Here is a 20,366-nt window from a genome sequence, read left to right as displayed (position 1 = left end):
ATATTAAATTAATTTTTAGTTAATTTAAATTTTAAATTTTAAATTTTTATTATTTATAAAAATGAGTCTAATAAATTATGTGTCCTAAAATATAATTATTTAAAATTATTAATAATATAAATATTCAATATTAAAATTTATTAAATATGAAATACAATATATTAAAAATGAAACAAGAACCGGAACCGGTGGCTACGGAACCGAAATCGATGGCTACGGAGATGACTTACCAGAATATAAACATCTATTATTTTTATTATGTTTGGTTAATTTTTGCTTATTTTATGTAATGTAATTTTGATATTTTTAGTTAATGACATGTAATGCTTATTTCGATATTTATTTCGTGTAATATAATTTCGATGCGTTTAATTAAAAAATTAATAATTTAAAATACTTTTGAAACTATTAAATATTAGTCTTATTTTAAAGATCTCGATGAGAGTTTTCTAACCATATATTTTTTATTAAAAAATAATAACACTAAGATGACCTATTAAGTAATTTAAAAAAGCTAATATAATAATATATATTATATTATTATTTTAATATATATGGAGCTCGGTGCATTGGAGTGCACCCGGCTCTTGCTCTATTTTTTGACTCCATTTTTGGCTCCATATTTAGGTTCCAAATATTGAGGCACGGTCGGAGATGCTCTAAAACTCTCTTTCTTCTCACTACTTTTCTTTCTTTGAATTCCGCAATTGGGGGGAAATTTCCTTAGTTAGACTGAATTCCGTGTTCTACTTGCAATTGCCGACTTCGTCAAAGCTATTTTAGGGTCTCAATCTCATGGGCGGGACTGGAACGAGTTTGGGCCAAGGGCCTAGCCCACCCCAAATGGGAAGGTCTTTCAGATCCGATGGTCAAGCTTACGTAGAATTGGATTTCCAAGCGGGTTGGATCGTCGATCCGGTAGAAAGCTTTGGTCTTGAGGTTTACCAGTTTGCGGTTGCATCCTGCCTGTCGAATCGCCGCCGGTTCCTCCACAAACGTCGTCGCATTCCGCCGAGGACCAGGAAGGAGAGAGGAGGTAGGTGGGAAAGGAGGAGGTTCCCATCTAGTTCACTTGAACAAGAGAGAGAGAGAGAGAGAGAGCGAGAGAATAATACAAACTCGAGACACTTTATAATTAATAGCAAACAATTGATGCAGCAGAATGACACAATGACGACTGATGATCAATTTATTTACTTTTCTAAAACCAAAAGGAAATTAATCAGGGACGTGATTCTTTATTATAAATAAAGCAATATTACATCAACCACGTCGTAATAGAAACCATAACAGAAGTTTGCATCTTAGACAACCAAAATAGCACAAAGAAGATCGCCAATAAAATCTCATCATCTCCCATCATCTGTGTTCAACATAAATCGGTTCCCCACACTGTTGTATGCTGTAGAATCTGATGCATCTGTTGGCATCTCACCAAGCAAGCTCTCTGTCTCTTCTGGATTCTTCTGGCCCCATTGGTGATGCTTGAACCTTGACAATATATGCATTCTCTCTGCAACTTCCTTCATGGTGGGCCTTTCTTTCCTCTTAATGCTTAGACAATGCACGGCGAGCTCTGCGACCTCTTGGAGCAACTCCATCCCTCCTTCCTCTACAATCTGATCATCCAAGATATCACGAAACCTATCTTGATCCATCAATGAGACAAAACTCGCAGCAAGACTTTTTGTTTCATTCGAGTCATCGGTGTAAATTGCCTGCTTCCTAGTGATTAGCTCCAAGAGTACGACACCGAAGCTATAAACATCGCTCTTCTCTGTTATCTGTTGGGTAGGTAAGCATTCTGGGTCTAAGTAGCCTCGAGTTCCTTGGACAAACATAACAAACTCATCTTTATCAAGAGGAACTAGCGTTGATGCTCCAAAGTCGGAAACTTTTGCCTTGTAATTGGCGTCTATGAGTATATTGAGAGACTTGACATCGCCGTGGAGGATAGAGCGAGAGGCTGAGGAATGAAGATAAGCAAGGGCTTCTGCAGAATCCACAGCAATCTCTAAGCGGGTATCCAACGGTATCGGTGATGCCCGATTCTTGCCGTGAAGGAAGTCGAAGAGCGTCCCGTTAGGGATGAACTCATAGACCAGCATAGGAATATCCACCTCTAAGCAACAACCAAGTAGCCTAACCACACTCTTATGATTGATCTGAGAAAGAATGATTATTTCGTTGACGAACTCATCCTTTTGGCTTTCGTCGACGACTTTGGACCTCTTTATGGCAACTTCTTTGTTGTTATCTAGGATTCCCTTGTATACCATGCCACGACCTCCAGTGCCGAGTATTCTCTCATTGTCGAACATGTCTGTCGCTTTCTCCAATTCCTTCTCTGTGAACACGCGAACAGTATCAACTTGTCTGGACCTCATTTCTTCGTATAGTCTTTGGCCTCCATTTTGCTTGAAATACTCGTCTTTTTCTCTAACGTACTTTCTCTTTTGCAATTCTATAACTATCAAACAGGAAAAACCCAGCAGAATGATGATACCAGCACTAATACCTGCGCACACACGCAAAAAGAAAGCATGATCGATCCAACATAATTTCTTGTTTGTGGGTCATCTTATTCTGAAATTTTAAAGCGCAGCTACAATCGTTTGGGACATTAATTGTACAGAAGACTCACCAACGGTTATCTTTGCAGGTAAGGGGAACTTGTCTGCAACTTTGGTGCAGCTTCCGGATATTGTGGCGTTGCCTTTAGTGCCCGGTGGACATGCGCAGTCATAACTCCCTTGTTTGTTTATGCAAATCCCATGGCAAGGATACAGTTTTGGATCATCGCACTCATTTATATCTGTCACACCATACGGTTATAAATTAGTCCAAGCAAGCAAGCATATGAGAGAGATGAGAGAGAGAAAGACCTTTGCATCCATTGTCGAGATAGGGATTGCCCTGGTAGCCCTGCGAACAATTGCATAGATACCCGAGGCCATTGGTCGAGCTGTAGCAGTCGCTGTTGTTGCTGCGGCATGCAAAATCTGGGCTAGCCTTTGCCTCTTGGCATGTAGCGTTTCGAACTGCCCAGTCCAGCACCAGCGGCACCCTCTTCTCATTCCTTTTGTAAAATTCGAAGCCGGAGAGATCAGATGTGCTAAAGCTGTACCACTCCGCATCGACCAACATGGCATAGCTACAAGGGACAGAGTCCCACCGTATGTTATCGTGGAACCCCCAACTCACTTCATAGTAGCGGAGATCTTTTGGTATACTGGTCTGGCAGCAGCCTATCCCGGTGCACGAGCCAGTAGTTCCGCTCTCCGGGCCGCTGCAGAAAGACGCACACCCGGTGGCGAACTGGTCGGATCCCTGGCCGTTTATGTACGCAAGGGTGTGGCACCCGAGAGCGGTAAACTTGTTGCGCGTGTCCGAGAATCGGTACGGCAATCTTTCGGGCAGGCTGATCGAAGGTTCAGAAGTGCCGTTCACGGTAGAAGACCGGTTGAAGCAGTTGTAAGCTATGTACATGTAGATGCGCATGTGTGCCGGGCTTAACGATATATCGATGATCTCAACGTTGCCGTTGAAAGGCTTCGGGGGACTGTAGCTGGAGTTGCAGGTGATGTCGAAGCCAGGCAGGGAACACTCGGGTCTAATGCCGAAAGGGTAAGGTATGCTCACGTTGCCGCACTTATCATCGCATCCCTGCAAAGCCAATGAAGTATAATTTGCTGCTGCTGTTATGGCGTTGAGGGCTATTAGCGTTTGGAGAAGCAGCAGCCACAACTCGAGCGATCCCCTAATGGCCATTCGCAGATCGATGATATTCTTCGCTGCATATGCTGTTGGCGTCGGCCCATTACCGATGATTAAATAAAGAAAAGAGAAGGTGCATATATTGGCCTGGTATATGACACATTGGCACTAACATCCTGAGAGCTCCAATGCAGTGACAGATCCTTGTGACGTATTGGCGAGTTGACAGCAAACTAAACCATCATCTATGACTAATTATCCAATCAACTCATGCCTGCATGATGGGTGCTGCCATGGCTATTTCATCTTCTTAACTTTACGAATTTATGACGACTTGCAATAAGTTTCAACGACCTCTTCTTTTTTACTTTCTTTTTTTAATAATTCTACACCTCATATCCAATAATAGATTAACAAATAACAATTTGCTGTTAGTTATGTGGAAAAATTAATGGATCAGATACAGTTAGACAGTGGGAAAATCATGTCGATATCTTCTTCTTCTTCTTCTTCTTTTTCTCTTATATAAACACTGGACTGATAATAAATGTATTAATTATATTGGCTAAATATAAAATCAAATATCAAATGCAGTGGATGTTTTTGTTCCGCTAGTCCAGTCGGTAGAAAAAAAAAAGTATGAAAAAAGATATCATATATGACTTATTTACAAGCCTTATTTTCCTTTTAAAAAGACAGGTAAACGAGTGAAATTGCTATTTTGTTCAAAGTCGCCAAGCTAAATAAGGGTAAATTTATATTAATTAGCTAGATATACAATTCCTTATATACAGGATCCAGACTTGTGTAACACCCATCTACTATATATATATAGGTAGAGAAGGTACCTAGTAATCAAAGTGGCCTCTCAAGCAGGTCAATTTAATTTAAGCTTCTTCTTGTCCAATTAATTAAACATTTGCATTATAAATTAAGGAAACGTACGTTAACCGCTGGATTATGCCCCTTGGGGTGCCTAAGCCCAGTTCCTCACTGCCGGCCAAAGTTTGGAAACCGAATAATTATTTCGTTGACGAATTCATCCTTTTATTTTTAATGCTTTAAAAATACTTTGGCATTGGTTTTCTCACCGGTCACTTACAAAAATATAGATGCAAAAATGATCTTAATACCATCGAGTGATCTTTTGAAGTTAAAGGGTAAAAATATTGAAGGAGAATTATATAGCCAAATAAAAGATATTCTCAAAAATTTTGTTAATTATTTATAAGTTAAAATTAAATTAAATTATTCTTGAAGTATTAAAACCAAAATGAAGATGTTAAAATAATGAATAATTTTATGTTGTAAAGCGTGAGCCCTATTATTTCAATCTCAAAGGGCAGTTAAACTTTATTCTTGTGATATTTATCGTGCCAACCGTTGACGCAACGAATGTGATGTTCGATATCAGATCACGTATTCTGCGAGTACTACAGCGACCTCCCCCTCACAAGTCACAACAACAACGTAATTAGTAATTATATATGTGATATCATGCTTTTGCGTCCTATTAAATTTTAATTTCGATATCTTTAATTAGTTCAACAGCTAGCACATTAACCAAGTGATCTCGCTTATCCAATTGTCTCATTTACCAAGTCTAGGTTGAAATATTGGTTTATCGTACGTAATATTGGCTAAAGCACAGGGGGGGGGGGGGGTTAACGTACATCGACTGTGCATACATGCATGATCCAGATTATATAACGCCAGTCAGCTAAAATATACATGTATAAGGTACCTATCATCAAAGTCAGACACCCAAGCTAGTCAACTAGGCCGCTTATATTTGTTCTCTTAAAATAGTCAATTATTCAGCTCCTACTTATTCATTTATTTGTTGATTAATTCGTCAATAATTATCTAACGGTATCTCCTAATCAAAAGTAAAGACACAGTCCATACGCTTCACCTTCATTTTTTATTATTTTCGCTTATAATAAGATTTGAAAATTTCAATTTGTTCTCTCGTGCAAGCATATGCTTCCCTTTTCCAAACTCCAAATTCTAATATAAGGTTGTTGCATTTCAACGGTGCGTAGTATAAACTAAAGTTTCTCTAGCAAGCTGTGTGCATTGACAGCTTATTTATGATGTAAGATCGATCGATCCACAACGGCGAGAGCAACGCGGGGCTAGCTTTATAACCGAAGTACCTATCTAACCAGTTTCTAATAGCTAGACAATAGTACTCTTGATCAAGAGATCTAGCACCATGCAAGTTATGCGGGTACAAGTATGGATACTTTTGCTGCTTGGCATTGCCTCGGCTGCAGACGTATTACGGCCAGGGTGCCAAGACAAGTGCGGCGAAGTGAGCATACCTTACCCTTTCGGCATAGGTAATGGCTGCCATCTCGAGGGCTTCGACGTCACCTGCAACGACACTGATTCCACCCCTAAAGCTTTCATTCATGGTATCAACATCCCGGTCGTTAACATATCCTTGACGCCGCCCTATGTGCGCATTAGCTACAACCATACCGGATACGATTGCTACAACGAAACCGGCAATATGGAGCAATACGACATGTACATCGACATCTCGACTACGCCGGCGTTCCTGTTTTCCGGCACGCACAACATGTTCACAGCCATCGGTTGTGATACACTTGCATACATCGTGGGCTGGAGCAACACTAATCTAAGTTATACTTATGTGAGCTCGTGCCTGGCGATGTGCCACTCGAAAGATAGTGCGGTGAATGGCTCATGCTCGGGGATGGGCTGCTGCCAGACCTCCATCTCCAAGGATCTCAGCTACTTCCAGGTGCAGTGGGCAGGTTTCAACCACAGCGTCGTTTGGAATTACAGCCCATGCAGCTACGCCATGCTAGCCGAGAAGGATTGGTACAATTTCAGTACCCTGGATCTGCCGGGTATTGACTTCTGGAATAACAAAGTAAAGAAAGGGTATCCGATAATGCTCGACTGGGCCATCCGCAACGCTAACTCGTGCCAGGAGGCAGAACATCGACAGGACTACGCTTGCCGCAGCAACAATACCGTCTGCCAAAACTCGACCAACGGTCCTGGGTATACTTGCAATTGTTCACTGGGTTATCTAGGCAATCCATACCTTGTCGATGGATGTCAAGGTTACTTCTTCTCTTTTATTCTTCCTTAATCGAATACATTTGTCGTGAGGTACTTCAATATCCTTATCCTAATTTCTACTGTTAGTCCCACGGATAATATAGCCGGTTTTTATTTTCTATGTTCTGTACCAGTTTCTTTATAATCCTAGCTTTAATGACATATTTATAAGAATTAGAAAGTCATTGAAAACTAGTTGTGCGTGCATGTTATCTTATTTGACTCAAAAATAATAGGAGGCTACTTCAGATCTCTCACTCTAATTCTTATGAATTCAAATCTTTTTAAAATAACATTTTTTTAGTCGCTCTCTCTAAATGGCTTCTGAGGTAATTAGTACGAAACCTTCTTCCAGTTTACACACTTTGTTCCATTAACGGTTAAATTTGTATTTCATACTAAAGACCGACCTTGATAGGAGGGTATAGAAGAATTAATTATATTTATTGATAATTAAATGGAATGGCAGATATTAATGAGTGTGAGGAGATGGGAGAACACGGTACTTGCTTTGGGGAGTGCACAAACTTACCAGGGAACTACAGCTGTACTTGTCCGGCAGGAACCAAGGGGAATGCTAATGTGAAAGACGGTTGCCTTAAAGATGACAAAATGGCTTTTCTCAAACCGGTTATAGGTAATTATTTTAATCCTCTCCATTTACCTTAGTTAAGATTCAGATGGTATGTTTTTGCTCTCCTTATCCCCCTACGTGATGAACAGGTAGCTGCATTGGCCTCTTCCTCTTAGTCGCTATTTGCTTTACGGCATATGTGGGGTTTGAAAAGAGAAAACTTATTAGAACGAGAAGGAAGTTCTTTGAACAGAATGGTGGCCTTCTTTTGCAACAAGAGATCAATTCACAGAAGTGTACAACTTTCAAAATATATACCAAAGAAGAACTTACGAAGGCTACCAACAATTTTGACAAAAGCTCTATCATCGGACGTGGTGGCCATGGCATCGTTTATAGAGGTGTTTTAGAAGGCAAAAGGACAGTGGCCATTAAGAAGTCCAGGATCATGGATGAGAGCCAACTTAAGGAATACACAAAGGAAACATTTATACTTTCCCAAATCAACCATAGAAATATTGTTAAACTTTTGGGTTGTTGCTTAGAGGTCGAGGTTCCTATGTTGGTCTATGAGTTTGTATCAAAGGGCACCCTCTTCCACCATCTTCATGGCATGAATGTAAGCTGCCAAATGCATTTGACTATGCGTCTAAAGATCGCCGCAGAATCGGCAGAAGCATTAGCCTATCTTCACTCATGGGCTTCCCCGCCTATCCTGCATGGAGATGTCAAGTCCTCAAACATACTACTGGACGAGCAATTTACCGCAAAAGTGTCAGACTTTGGGGCGTCAAAGCTTGCTCCCATGGATGAAGCCCAATTAGCCACATTAGTGCAAGGGACATGTGGTTACTTAGACCCAGAGTACATGCAGACGTGCCAATTGACGGATAAAAGCGATGTCTACAGCTTTGCGGTAGTTCTATTGGAGCTTATCACAGGAAAAAGAGCACTTTACTTTGAAGGATCAGAGGAAGAGAGAAGCCTTGTGTCTTGTTTCTATTCCGCAGTGAAGGAGGGTAAGTTCTTTGAGATTTTGGACGATCAAGTTAAACGAGAAGGAGGGGAGGAGTTGCTTCAAGAGTTTGGAAAGCTTATCGATCAATGTTTGAGCTTTAAAGGTGTGGAAAGGCCGACCATGAAGGAAGTTGCCGAAGTACTTGAAAGGCTGCGAAAGTGCGACCAGAGCTTATTGCTGCAGCACCATTCGGAGGAGATAGAGTGCTTACTCGTTGAACCATCGAGCTTTCCTGCTGAAGATACCACTTCCTATGGCACTGTGGAGCACAGTGCCATGAAAAATATAGGAGCAGGGCGTTGATATATCTCTCAAATTAAACCTATGTATCTCTTTTATTTAATAAGCTTCCTTTTGTGCTCGTATGCTTCTTTTGTTTTCTTTACTTTGATAAATTATCTATGGTGTTTATAAGTTGCTGTCAACACTATGATATGGTTGTAATACATATTGATCTGTTAAAATTATGTGATTTTCGAATTATGAATGGAAAAAAAAAATCTACTACTGATTTTGTTTGCTCAATGTTTTCCCATTATATTCGATTTTCCAGCTGTCTGTTAAAGAGATATCAACAGCTTATTGCCAAATGAAGGCTCTAAAGCAAAGAATTATTACAATTATTAGTATTAACTCATCAACTATTTTAAAAACTCAATAATTTTAACAATTAGTGCCCATAGATATGTCATATGAAATAGTGACATTTTGGAAATATCCATGGTCCATAATACAGAGGGCATTTAAAATGAAGCAAAGTGATAGTACTGGAGCAAATATCACTCTCCGTGGAACAATCGTAAGCTACATTGATCGACTTTGTTATTATCTTTTATTTCTTTTGGCATTGACTTTGTTATAGATGAATAAATAATGAACTCGTATTCAAATTGTAACATGACTAATGAATTAAATGGAGTAGTGGCAGTATGAGCTTAAGCCACAGCGGTGATATGAAAAAAATAAAAATAAATAAAACGGTCTAATACAAGGATTGCATTATAGTATATCCCTCAAAGTGCCATATTTATTTATCTATATACTCTTTTAAGTTTAGTAATTTGCATATAAAACCCTCAAAATCCATTATTTTTTGTCTTCAAATTTAAGATATGGGCCTATGGATGTGCATTGGATAAAGGCCGGGCTTTATGTCGGGCCGAACGAGCGCTCCAAAATATATCCATTCTGACTACTGAATCAGGGAACGACGGATTCGTGCTCGCAAATCCTCCCTCTTTCTCGTCTCTCCTGTTTCCTCTTCCCTCCCATTTCATATCATCCAATTCTCTATTCTCATCCCCTTCTTCTCCTCCTTCCCCACTCCACTCTTCCACTTCTAACCCCAAACCCTAGATCCTCGATTCCTTCATTAAACCTCGTTTTCCATGGAAGAACTACACCAACCCTAGGTCTTCAATCTCCGAACCCTAAGCAAGATGCCGTCGCTAATCTCCTCGGGTAAGATCCACCGCCTCGAGCTCGAGAACTTCAAATCGTACAAAGGATTCCAAACCATCGGCCCCTTCTACGACTTCACTGCTATCATCGGTCCTAATGGCGCCGGGAAATCCAACCTCATGGACGCCATCAGCTTTGTTCTCGGCGTCCGGTCCGGTCACCTTCGGGGTGCGCAGCTGAAGGATTTGATCTACGCGTTTGATGACAGGGAGAAGGAGCAGAAGGGGAGGAGGGCATTCGTCCGCCTCGTCTACGTGATGGGGAACGAGTCCGAGCTCCAGTTCACGCGGACCATCACGGGGGGCGGTGGAAGTGAGTACCGCATCGATGGGAGAGTCGTGACATGGGATGAGTACAATGCTAAGCTCAAGTCTCTCGGAATTCTTGTAAAGGCACGCAATTTCTTAGTTTTCCAGGTAAGTATCTCTGCATTTCCTTGCAATCTCCTAGTTTTCCTGAATTGAAGTAAGCCTTGAAATAGCTGCCAATTTTAGAATTGGCTGTTGTAATTCGTTTACAATGATTTTTAATTAATTTTTGATGTAAGTTGCCAAAGAAACTAGGACATAACTTTTCATCTTTACTCGGTTGCTTGATTAATTTGCTTAATACTGTGGTTTTTGGATCCAAGTTTCAACCACCCAATAAATGGTAAATAGTAATCTTAGGTAAACAGAGACAACCAGCTTTGTACCAAATGTGCTGAAAAGAGATCTTTCACATTGTAATCGGTGTTTCCTGTCTAAAATGCATAAATTATTCTAAGAATCCGCTGCTTGGATGCCTTTCAAATTTTTAATAGATCCTGTGGAAGCTACTGCAACATGTCTGAATCTTTATTTAACACGTTGTTTGTCAAATTAGCTGTACATAAAGTATTGGACCAATAGTATATTGTACCCTGTTTCAGGGATTTATCCACTGTTGTGCTTTGTATCTCATGAAATATAAACACATGCACTAGGGTGATGTGGAATCAATTGCCTCAAAGAACCCTAAGGAGCTTACTGCTCTTCTTGAGCAAATCTCTGGATCTGATGAGCTTAAAAAAGACTACGAGGAGCTTGAGGAACAGAAGGCCAGAGCCGAGGAAAAATCTGCACTTGTTTATCAGGAAAAGAGAACCATTGTTATGGAGAGAAAGCAAAAGAAGGCACAAAAGGAAGAGGCAGAGAAGCATCTCCGGCTCCAAGATCAACTGGTACAGTAAATTTAGTGTATCTCTCTTATCTTCGTATGCTACAGTCGGTGACAATATCATCTGACAAGGATCACACACAAACATATTTCCAGCATGAAATTATCTGCCTACAATTGTAGTATATGTCCACACTTTTTTTTCTCTCAGGTAGCATGTAACCACCTGTCTATTTTATGTGTTGCGAGTCACTCTTGGAATTTCGCTGTGGGTCCACACATTTTTTTCTCTCATGGAAATTGTCCATTTCCAGTTCTTTGACTTCCATGTTCTCTGGACAGATCAAGTTCTTAATAGATTTCTCTTGATAATTTTTCATATTAGATTCCTTATTTGAGTTCTTATATGATGTCTTTGCAGAAATCACTGAAGCAAGAACACTTTTTGTGGCAACTTTATAATATTGAGAAGGATATGGAAAAGATAGATGCTGAACTTGAAGGTGATAGAAAAAACCTGGAAGAAGTTCGAGAAGCAAATAAAGAAAGTGACCTCGAAGTAACAACAAAAACTAAAGAGCAAAGTGGGTATCTAAAGAAGATGACTTTATGTGAAAAGAGTATTGCGAAGAAAAAGCTTGAACTTGATAAGAAGGTGAGACATCTTCCATTTGCTGCTTTGAATTTATTGGCAATTCACCACCATTCCGAGTTGAAGTAATGTGTTCCTCAGAGAATCTTGTTTCAGTATGCCTGCTGCTAGTTGCTTAATTAAGATCTTTTATTTTCCTGTTGTATTCCTATTTTGAGTGTTGTATGATGCCTGCCCTTGTGTCTGTGTGGGATGTGGATCTGTTAGATTTCTGTCCTTACAATTATATGACACCTTCATCACAAACATGAATAATAACACTTACTACTTTTTCTCCAGCAACCTGAGCTTCTAAAACTGAAGGAACAAATATCTCGCATTAGATCAAAAATTAAAAGTAGCAATAAGGAGCTTGAAAAAAAGAAAGAAGATCAGAGGAAGCATGGAGAAGAAATAAAAAGGTTACAAAAGGACTTGCTTGATGTCACTGAAGCTATCCGGGAGTTGAATGAGCAGGGCCAGGACAATATTGGGAAACTCCAGTTAGCTGATGATCAGCTTAGAGAATATCACAGGATGTAAGTTTTCATTCAAGCTATTTGCCTTTTGTCACATACAGAATTACATACTAAATCTTTATTTAGCAGGTCTTGGTAATATTACATCATGGTGGCTGGAAAACAATATCAATATAAATCGCCTTCAAAATCACAAGTCTTTTTTCCCTCTGACTATGTCTATTAGATTGATGTGACTTCCCAAAACAATGTGGGTTTTAATATTTTTTTTTCTATTTGGATAGGAAAAGCTTGTCTGATTGGCTGGGTATTGGCTGCAGTGTGATGGGCATGTTGTTTGTACAATGGATAGGAATAGTGAAAAGAGAAAGCTCATATCAGTTTATTATAAGACACTGCTTTTCTGAAACTCGTCTGAAAGCATCAATCTTTGGGTCTGTTTGTTAGTTAGACTGTAGTGATATCTCATGTTTCTTTTTTGTTCATTTCTTGGGCGTGAGGTAAATATACAGCTAGTAAAAACTAAAAGGTCATTCTTGACACTCAGCTATGTTCTTATCTACTGCGTTTCTTTACTCAATCCAACTGAAATGAACATCTAATAAGTTTTTCTCTGCGAGTGCAATGATTGAAGCAGCCAGTAGTCAAATGGCAGCCTAGTGGCTGTCTGCTGGACCATCATAGAGTAACCATATTTAAGGACAAAGATTTATCTGCAAGAACATATGTGGGAACCAGATTTTCCATTAGAGCATGGGTGGCAGAAACAGAAGAACCTGTATAATCTTCAAGTATTTGGAGTTGGATGGTTCTTTATCAGAATCTGCTGGTTACATTTATACTTAATTGCATATAGTTGTTAGGGTGGAACATTATGATGATTGGCATGATCTATCCTTGATTTGTTCTGGTCATTGCAATCTAAGAGTTTCAGAGTGTCCTGATAATTCAATTTTATTTGATGTTGCAGTAAGGAGGATGCTGGTATGAAAACTGCAAAATTGAGAGATGAGAAAGAGGTCTATGATAGGCAACTGCATGCTGATATGGAGGCTCAAAAGAATTTGGAGGAGAATCTTCAGCAGTTACTTAGTCGTCAAGAGGAGATATCATCACAGGAGAATGAAATCCAAACAAAATTAAAGAAGGTTGTTGATTCAATCCCGAGACATGAAGTTGAGCTTGCACGGATCAAAGAGGAACTTAGTAAGATTGCAAAAGAACGCCAATCATCTGGGTTAGTTGAATGTTATACTGGCTTTTATTTCTATGCAAATTATTTCCTTTTTGGAGTTATCTCTTAATCTTGTGCAAGTATTTATTTATTCCGCTTTTGTATTTCAAAGCTTCCAACTTTTTACTGGATAATTTATATCTCTGCCAATTGTTAATTTTGATCCATGTCCAGAGCGAAGTACCAGAAATTAAAGCAAAGGGTTGATGAAATAGATATACAATTGCGTGAGCTGAAAGCTGACAAGCATGAAAGTGAGCGAGATGCTCGACTTTCTGAAACAGTTCAGAGTTTGAAAAGACTTTTCCCTGGAGTCCATGGTCGCATGACTGAGCTATGCAGGCCCTCACAGAAGAAGTATAACCTTTCTGTGACTGTTGCTATGGGTAAATTTATGGATGCAGTAGTGGTGGAAGATGAGAATACAGGAAAAGAATGTATTAAGGTACTTCTAACAATCATGCTATTTTAATATCTTAATGTATTGATCATGCTACTACTTTTAGTGCAATATTGTGCCTTCCTACAGGAAAATCATGATCATGAAGAGCCAAATTGGGGGAAGCTCATTTTTTCACATTTTTTAAAAGTCAACATTTTCGCTGAAGCTTTTCTACTCTTCTCTCATTTCCTTAACAAGTTCTTCTCTTTTCTCATCATTTAAAATAATTTATATTCAACATGGTTGAAGTTTCGTCTGAAATAGAGTTGTTTCGCTGGAATGTTTTGCGTTTCAGTCCTATCTGATTCGAAACTGCCCCCGAAATTAGCATCTAACCGAAACAACCTTAATAAGAATTTTTTTAATGTATGCTTTAAATTCTAAGCTGGATTTAACCAACTTGTACTTAATCAATATCAGCCTCATTGCTTAAATGCTATTAGATTTTGTGTGATACATTGAAAAAAAAAAGATAAAAGACTCTTTATCTAAAGAAGTCTAGAACCCATACAATGAAACTAGAGTCGAAACCGGCCGAAACTGACTAAAAAGCTTCATTTTTTAACCAAGCCAAAACTATAACTGAATCCAAAACTTTGAACCTTGATATTCAAAAGTTAAAACAGGAGGGAGGTCCCTCATGTATCCTGAAAGGTTCTATAATTTTGTGTGATAGGTTACCATCGATCAACTTTTTTTTTTCTATTAAATGTTCTCATTTACAAAGTCAAATTTTTATGGTTCTTCAAACTTAAGTTGCTAGTTGATATTGGTTACACCTTTATAGTCAGGAAGGCTTAATGCAAGAATTAAGCGGATTCTTACTTTCTATGGCTACAAGTTATTTTGCTTTGTATAATTGTTAATAATCTTATGTAACCATTGTCGTACTCTTGCTTCAATGGTGAGTTACTTTAGTAATGAAGAGACATACTTTCTTTGCACTTAGTGAGGTATAATACTAAGTGATAACTTGTATTCTGCTTACTGGTATTTGGCTGAAACATTGCAATATGTGGTAATATTGTTCTACTGCAGTCCAGAAAATAACTGTGCTCTTTTTTTTTGTTTTAGTATTTAAAGGAACAACGCCTTCCTCCACAGACGTTCATCCCTCTGCAATCAATTCGTGTGAAGCCAATAACTGAGAGGTTACGTACTCTGGGAGGAACTGCACAGTTGGTCTTTGATGTTATACAATATCCTTAGCGTTTAAATCATATGAAAGTTATTGATGGATAAAGGGGACTTATAATGTGCATGCATCTTTCTGTTTATCTGCAAACAGTAACAGCTGCTCTTTATCATTTTATAGTAACCACTGAAACTAAGAATGCTGAAGTAAACGATTTCCTCTGGATTTTCTGCAACTTACCAATGTAGAACATATCGTGACCAGACAACAGATAATAAACATGCAGAGCATTGCACAATATAACTTTTATTGGCAGATAAATCTGCTTAGATTTATTTATCCTGCTTAAGCCTATTGATGCGTCATTTGAATGTCACAAATTCATATTACTAAGTTTTTTTTTCTTACTTTTATTAAGAAATGGACTTTTGCTTACTTAACAATGTCACAATTGTATAACATTTATTGGCAGATAAATCTGCTTAGATTTATTTATCCTGCTTAAGCCTATTGATGCGTCATTCGAATGTCACAAATTCATATTACTAAGTTTTTTTTTCTTACTTTTATTAAGAAATGGATTTTTGCTTACTTAACAATGTCACATTTGATCGATCTTTGGAGAAGGCTGTTTTGTATGCTGTTGGTAATACACTAGTTTGTGATGGCCTTGAAGAAGCTAAAGTTCTAAGCTGGAGTGGGGATAGGCACAAGGGTAATAGAGCTTTATTGTCCTTTTGATCAATGCATCTATGTGATGGCTATTTTTATTACTATTTTATTTGTATAAATTCTGGATGTAGTTGTGACTGTTGATGGGATTCTTCTGACTAAGTCTGGTACAATGACGGGAGGAATAAGTGGTGGAATGGAAGCTAGATCAAACAAGTGGGACAATAGTAGAATTGAATGTATGTGGTACTCCTCCACCCTTTGTTGGAGTTATGGAATGTCTGCAATTTAACTCTCTATCTTTTCGCCCATTGATGTTTTACAGCTCTTAAGAAGAAGAAAACTCAATTGGAATCAGAAATGGCAGAGCTTGGATCACCTAGGGAGTTACAGAAGAAGGAGCTTGGATTATCAGAAAAAATCACAGGACTTGAAAGGAAAATTCACTATTTGAATGTTGAGGAGGTAAGTTGTTTGAGCTACTTGTTGTACATACACATATAACTATTGTTTCAAATCCTGACATGGCATCCAAGACAATTGAACCCTTGACATCATTTTGAGCTTGCAGGCAAAAGTTCATTTGTGTGTGTACACATAAATTTAAGTAATTTGTTCAAAATTGACAACAAGGATGTGGATCTATTTTCTTGTTAAAAGTGATACTGTGTTTTCATTCCTTAACTCTTCATATGTTCTTGTAGTTTCTTGAATCTTTCTTTAAATTTTATATGAAGAATAATGAGAAATTACCAAATTAGAAACAGAAAACACTACCACCAAAGAGAACTTTTAGGAGAATTTTTTTAGACTTTCTCAACCTCTATCTCTTATTATATAAGGTTGCATTTGGATGTGGTATAAGTCCTAAATTAGTTTAGATATTCTCATTTCTTAAACTTAACGAAGATAATTTAAACCAGTTTAGGCTAATATGGTATTGGATGTAAATCAGTATCGTGGTGTAACAATTACACTTGATGTAACATGATAAAAATAATAAATCTGAGAGATACTTTAGCAAATGACTAGAATACTCTTTATAGTGGATGGATGAGGAGAAGAGAGGAGAGAGAGAGAGAGAGAGAATGGTTGAATTGGTATTAATTATAGTGATATCTGTTAAGGGTAATTAAATTTTGTTAGTAAATATAAAATATTGGATGGAAGAGGATAGAAGAGAGATGTACTATTAAATTAGTTTTGAGATAAACTATTGTCTCGATACTAAATCAGTATAACCCTCACTATGTTAGAATGAAGTTATGCTTATTCCCTATCCAAATGCAGCCTAAATAATCAGTTAGTGGTGTTTGGTTACAGCTCAAATATTTGCTTTTATCAGATCTTTTCAAATGCTATGTTTGTGGTTTTGTTGCTTATGTGGAAATGCTTGTCTGCAGAAAACTTTTAATGAAAAGCTAGCAAAATTGAAAGTAGAAAAAGTTACCATCAAAGAGGAGATTGGTCGTCTTAAGCCTGAACTGCAGAAGGTGATGAACTCTCAACATGTTTTGCTCTACTTTTGACATCAACACCCAAGAGGCTAATACTTTGAATCTAATGGTTGATTGTTGTTGTGCAGTTACAAAGTCTTATTTCAAGAAAAAGCGAGGACATCCAAAAGCTTGAGAAAAGGATAAATGAGATTGTGGATCGGATTTACAAGGATTTCAGTGCCTCTGTTGGAGTGAAAAACATCCGGGAGTATGAAGAAAGCCAGCTTAAGGCTGCTCAAGAGATGAATGAGAGAAAGCTAAGCTTGAGCAATCAAATGTCAAAATTGAAATATCAGTGAGTATTTGGTGATAACTGGTCCTCTTTGATATATAGAAACATTGGATTTCAATTGGATACTGGTGCAAATCCATCCAAACAAATTACTTTACTAATTGTTCCCTATAGAAATAGAATTCCTGTTGCAGACAATGATATGTGAAAGAGGTGTTTCTGTAGATCTTCCTTTTGAAGTTATGTGATTCATAATTGTTGTCTCATAGGCTGGAGTATGAACAGAAGCGAGACATGAAGACTCCGATCACAAAGCTGATTTCATCTCGCGATTCTTTAGACAAAGAATTAAAAGATGCACAGGAAAAGGATTCTGATGCCAAGCTGGAAGCTGAGCAAATTGCAAATCAGATGGAGGAGCTGAAATCTGAGGCTGATGGTACTTATACGACTTATCTTATGAGCTTATGCTCCACTTGTAGATATTTAGATCAGATGATTGGTTGACCTTTCAATAAAATATTAAGGTTGTTTTTCTTTCTCTGATTACAGCATTGCTTCTGAATCAAATCTACTAGTTGGTCATAATTGGCAAACATAAGTTGCTCAAACGAAATTATGATTGTGTCTAATTGTAGATTTAATTACTTGTCTTTTCCTCTGTAGAGTGGAAATCCAGGTCAGATGAATGTGAAAAGGTCATCGATGAACTAAAGAAGCAGAATGCTAGTGTCACAGGAATGATAGGGAAACTGGAGCGTCAGATAAAATCAAAGGTTCATTAGAAACTCTTAGTCACTTTCAAGAATCACTGATTTATGTTGTGCACTCTTCTCCTATTGTTTGTTATAATTGATAATACATTTAGTCTATTGAGACTGTCCAATCGTTGATAGCAAGTTTATTTCTAGCTTTGAGGTTACCATCACAATAAATACATTCTCTGACATGACAGGATGCACAACTTGGGCAGCTTAAATCCCGCAAGCAAGAGATACATGAAAAGTGTGACCTTGAGCAATTGAAGCTTCCCACAATTGACGATCCAATGGATACTGGATCATCCGCGCAGGAACCAAACCTTGACTACAGTCAGCTGAGCAGAACCTATCTACATGATATGAGACCCTCTGAGCGTGAGAAGCTTGAGGCAGATTTCAAACAAAAAATGGACACTTTAATAGCTGAAATCGAAAGGACAGCTCCAAACCTGAAGGCTCTGGACCAGTATGAGGCACTTCAAGGGAAGGAAAAGGAAGTTATTGAGAAATTTGAAGCAGTGAGGAAGGAAGAGAAAGAGATATCTGACAAATATAATTCCGTCAAGCAGAAGAGGTAATGCACTCATACTAATCGAATTTTGTATGAAAAGTCTACAAAGTATTGTCACAGTGTATGCTCAATTAAATTTTTTTAATCGATTTAAATATGATTATCATTTTAGAGCTGCAAGTTAGAAAGTATTCAGAGTAGCATTCTATCTTAAAATGGTAATTGCTGGCAAGTTCACTTATGTGAAATTCACGTTGTTTGCTTGATGATCATTGTTGACTTACGTATCCAGAGATTTACCATAATGACATCTTTATTTAAAAGGAATAGTAGGTTAATCTCCAAAGCTGAAGTTTCTTTAGCTACAGTTTTGCTGATTGGCATTTTACTTCTTGATAACTATGTAGTAATCTACATTAAAGCTGTACTTGGTTGTCCAGGTATGAGCTTTTCATGGAGGCGTTTGATCATATCTCTAAAAGTATTGACAGAATTTACAAGCAATTAACAAAGAGCCACACACATCCACTTGGGGGAACAGCATATTTGAATCTAGAAAATGAGGATGAGCCATTCTTGCACGGCATCAAGTACACAGCAATGCCCCCTACAAAACGCTTTAGAGATATGGAACAATTATCTGGCGGGGAGAAGACTGTTGCAGCACTTGCATTGCTCTTCTCCATTCACAGGTATATTTTCTTTACACAAATCTATTATTCATCTTTCTTTGTCAGTTGTTGGTCTGTAAAAAAGAAGTCTGCGACTTGCTCCTTGAGCTTTTTTTAAAAAAAAAACTTCCCTAAGCTGTCTATTTGAAAATTCATGATTCTACTGAAATGTGTATGGTGTCATGCTTGATGCCTTCATAGTGATTAATAAGTGCTATATATGTCACCAGCAACAGTGTAAAACTACTTTGACTTGCAATGGCATGTGCCATAATCCATTCTGTTCAGATTTAACAGGACAATTAGAATAATGCTCCTTCCATAAAAAAAAAAGCTTTCGCGTGATTCTGTCAATTTTCTGAGCTCGTTTGGTTTATTTGGATCACTCATGTGCTTACCTAGAAGGAGCTTAAGCTTTGAAAGTTTTATTTTTACCTGCAGAAAAGTTATCTTAATAGATGTGTTGAATGTTCTTTACCTTACTTTCTACACAAAATTTTCAGTTACAGGCCATCTCCATTCTTCATATTGGATGAAGTTGATGCGGCTCTTGATAATCTGAATGTTTCAAAGGTTGCTGGCTTTATTAGGTCAAAATCATGTGATCGGTCTAGGGGTGAACAAGATGATGATGGAGGATTTGGGTTCCAAAGTATTGTGATATCGCTGAAGGACAGCTTCTACGACAAAGCTGAGGCATTAGTTGGGGTTTATAGAGACTCTGAAAGAAGGTAAGAATGCACCATTTCTTTTTTCTTATGCATAAGCTATCATTAGTTTCAGTCTTATCTAGTTACTATCTGCAAGCATGTGACACTGTATATTATATGCAGCTGCTCGAGAACTTTAACATTCGACCTGACCAAATATAGGGAGTCATGAAGCTGTCTTAATTTGTGGTGGATCTGTGAGAGACTACCCACTGTAAAGTTTGACTTCAGTCGTATCAGTCGTATCAGACAATTGCTTTGTTGTTGTAAATATCTTTGTTAAATAGTACGAGCCAGAGAATTTCTGTTTAACTTTGGAATGATGGGATGAGCATCTTAATTTAAACAGTTCGTAGCAAATGAAGTAGAATCCCCTTTTGAGT

The 20,366-nt window shown here is 38.1% G+C and overlaps 3 protein-coding genes across 3 annotated transcripts; 2 read left to right on the top strand and 1 right to left on the bottom strand.

Annotated features, from left to right (window-relative positions):
* Positions 1–1,163: 1,163 nt before the first annotated feature.
* On the bottom strand, positions 1,164–3,830 carry LOC140801126 (wall-associated receptor kinase 3-like). The gene is made up of 3 exons (XM_073156134.1): positions 2,886–3,830; positions 2,645–2,815; positions 1,164–2,518 (listed from the first exon to the last, which is right to left on the bottom strand). The coding sequence occupies exons 1-3, from the start codon at positions 3,769–3,771 to the stop codon at positions 1,350–1,352; spliced, it is 2,226 nt and encodes a 741-aa protein (XP_073012235.1). The 5' UTR covers positions 3,772–3,830; the 3' UTR covers positions 1,164–1,349.
* Positions 3,831–5,763: 1,933 nt separating this feature from the next.
* LOC140801199 (wall-associated receptor kinase 2-like) lies at positions 5,764–8,872 on the top strand. The gene is made up of 3 exons (XM_073156197.1): positions 5,764–6,818; positions 7,286–7,453; positions 7,540–8,872. Exons 1-3 carry the CDS (start codon positions 5,936–5,938, stop codon positions 8,709–8,711), a joined length of 2,223 nt encoding a protein of 740 aa, XP_073012298.1. The 5' UTR covers positions 5,764–5,935; the 3' UTR covers positions 8,712–8,872.
* A 701-nt stretch (positions 8,873–9,573) lies between these two features.
* On the top strand, positions 9,574–20,347 carry LOC140801325 (structural maintenance of chromosomes protein 1). Its single transcript, XM_073156376.1, has 18 exons — positions 9,574–10,285; positions 10,834–11,070; positions 11,428–11,661; positions 11,938–12,176; positions 13,087–13,353; positions 13,525–13,795; positions 14,867–14,991; positions 15,533–15,642; positions 15,731–15,838; positions 15,925–16,064; positions 17,003–17,092; positions 17,185–17,393; positions 17,600–17,769; positions 17,997–18,106; positions 18,286–18,665; positions 19,043–19,294; positions 19,777–20,004; positions 20,107–20,347. The coding sequence occupies exons 1-18, from the start codon at positions 9,848–9,850 to the stop codon at positions 20,153–20,155; spliced, it is 3,657 nt and encodes a 1,218-aa protein (XP_073012477.1). The 5' UTR covers positions 9,574–9,847; the 3' UTR covers positions 20,156–20,347.
* The last annotated feature ends 19 nt before the right edge of the window (positions 20,348–20,366 follow it).

Source organism: Typha latifolia, chromosome 14 (genome assembly GCF_019914945.1).
Source record: "Typha latifolia isolate L0001 chromosome 14, TyphaL0001v2, whole genome shotgun sequence".
Lineage (NCBI taxonomy): Eukaryota > Viridiplantae > Streptophyta > Magnoliopsida > Poales > Typhaceae > Typha > Typha latifolia.
The sequence above is the reverse complement of the archived record's forward strand: the minus strand, read 5'-3'. Positions and strand labels throughout refer to the sequence as shown.

Coding starts and splice junctions, on each gene's coding strand:
- LOC140801126 (XM_073156134.1), bottom strand. CDS start 3,771: ATGGCCATTAGGGGATCGCTCGAGTTGTGGCTGCTGCTTCTCCAAACG. Junction 2,816..2,885: donor TCTCGACAATGGATGCAAAG/GTCTTTCTCTCT, acceptor ATGGTGTGACAG/ATATAAATGAGTGCGATGAT. Junction 2,519..2,644: donor ACCTGCAAAGATAACCGTTG/GTGAGTCTTCTG, acceptor GTGTGTGCGCAG/GTATTAGTGCTGGTATCATC.
- LOC140801199 (XM_073156197.1), top strand. CDS start 5,936: ATGCAAGTTATGCGGGTACAAGTATGGATACTTTTGCTGCTTGGCATT. Junction 6,819..7,285: donor CCTTGTCGATGGATGTCAAG/GTTACTTCTTCT, acceptor ATGGAATGGCAG/ATATTAATGAGTGTGAGGAG. Junction 7,454..7,539: donor TTTTCTCAAACCGGTTATAG/GTAATTATTTTA, acceptor CGTGATGAACAG/GTAGCTGCATTGGCCTCTTC.
- LOC140801325 (XM_073156376.1), top strand. CDS start 9,848: ATGCCGTCGCTAATCTCCTCGGGTAAGATCCACCGCCTCGAGCTCGAG. Junction 16,065..17,002: donor ACTATTTGAATGTTGAGGAG/GTAAGTTGTTTG, acceptor GCTTGTCTGCAG/AAAACTTTTAATGAAAAGCT. Junction 17,394..17,599: donor ATGTCAAAATTGAAATATCA/GTGAGTATTTGG, acceptor GTTGTCTCATAG/GCTGGAGTATGAACAGAAGC.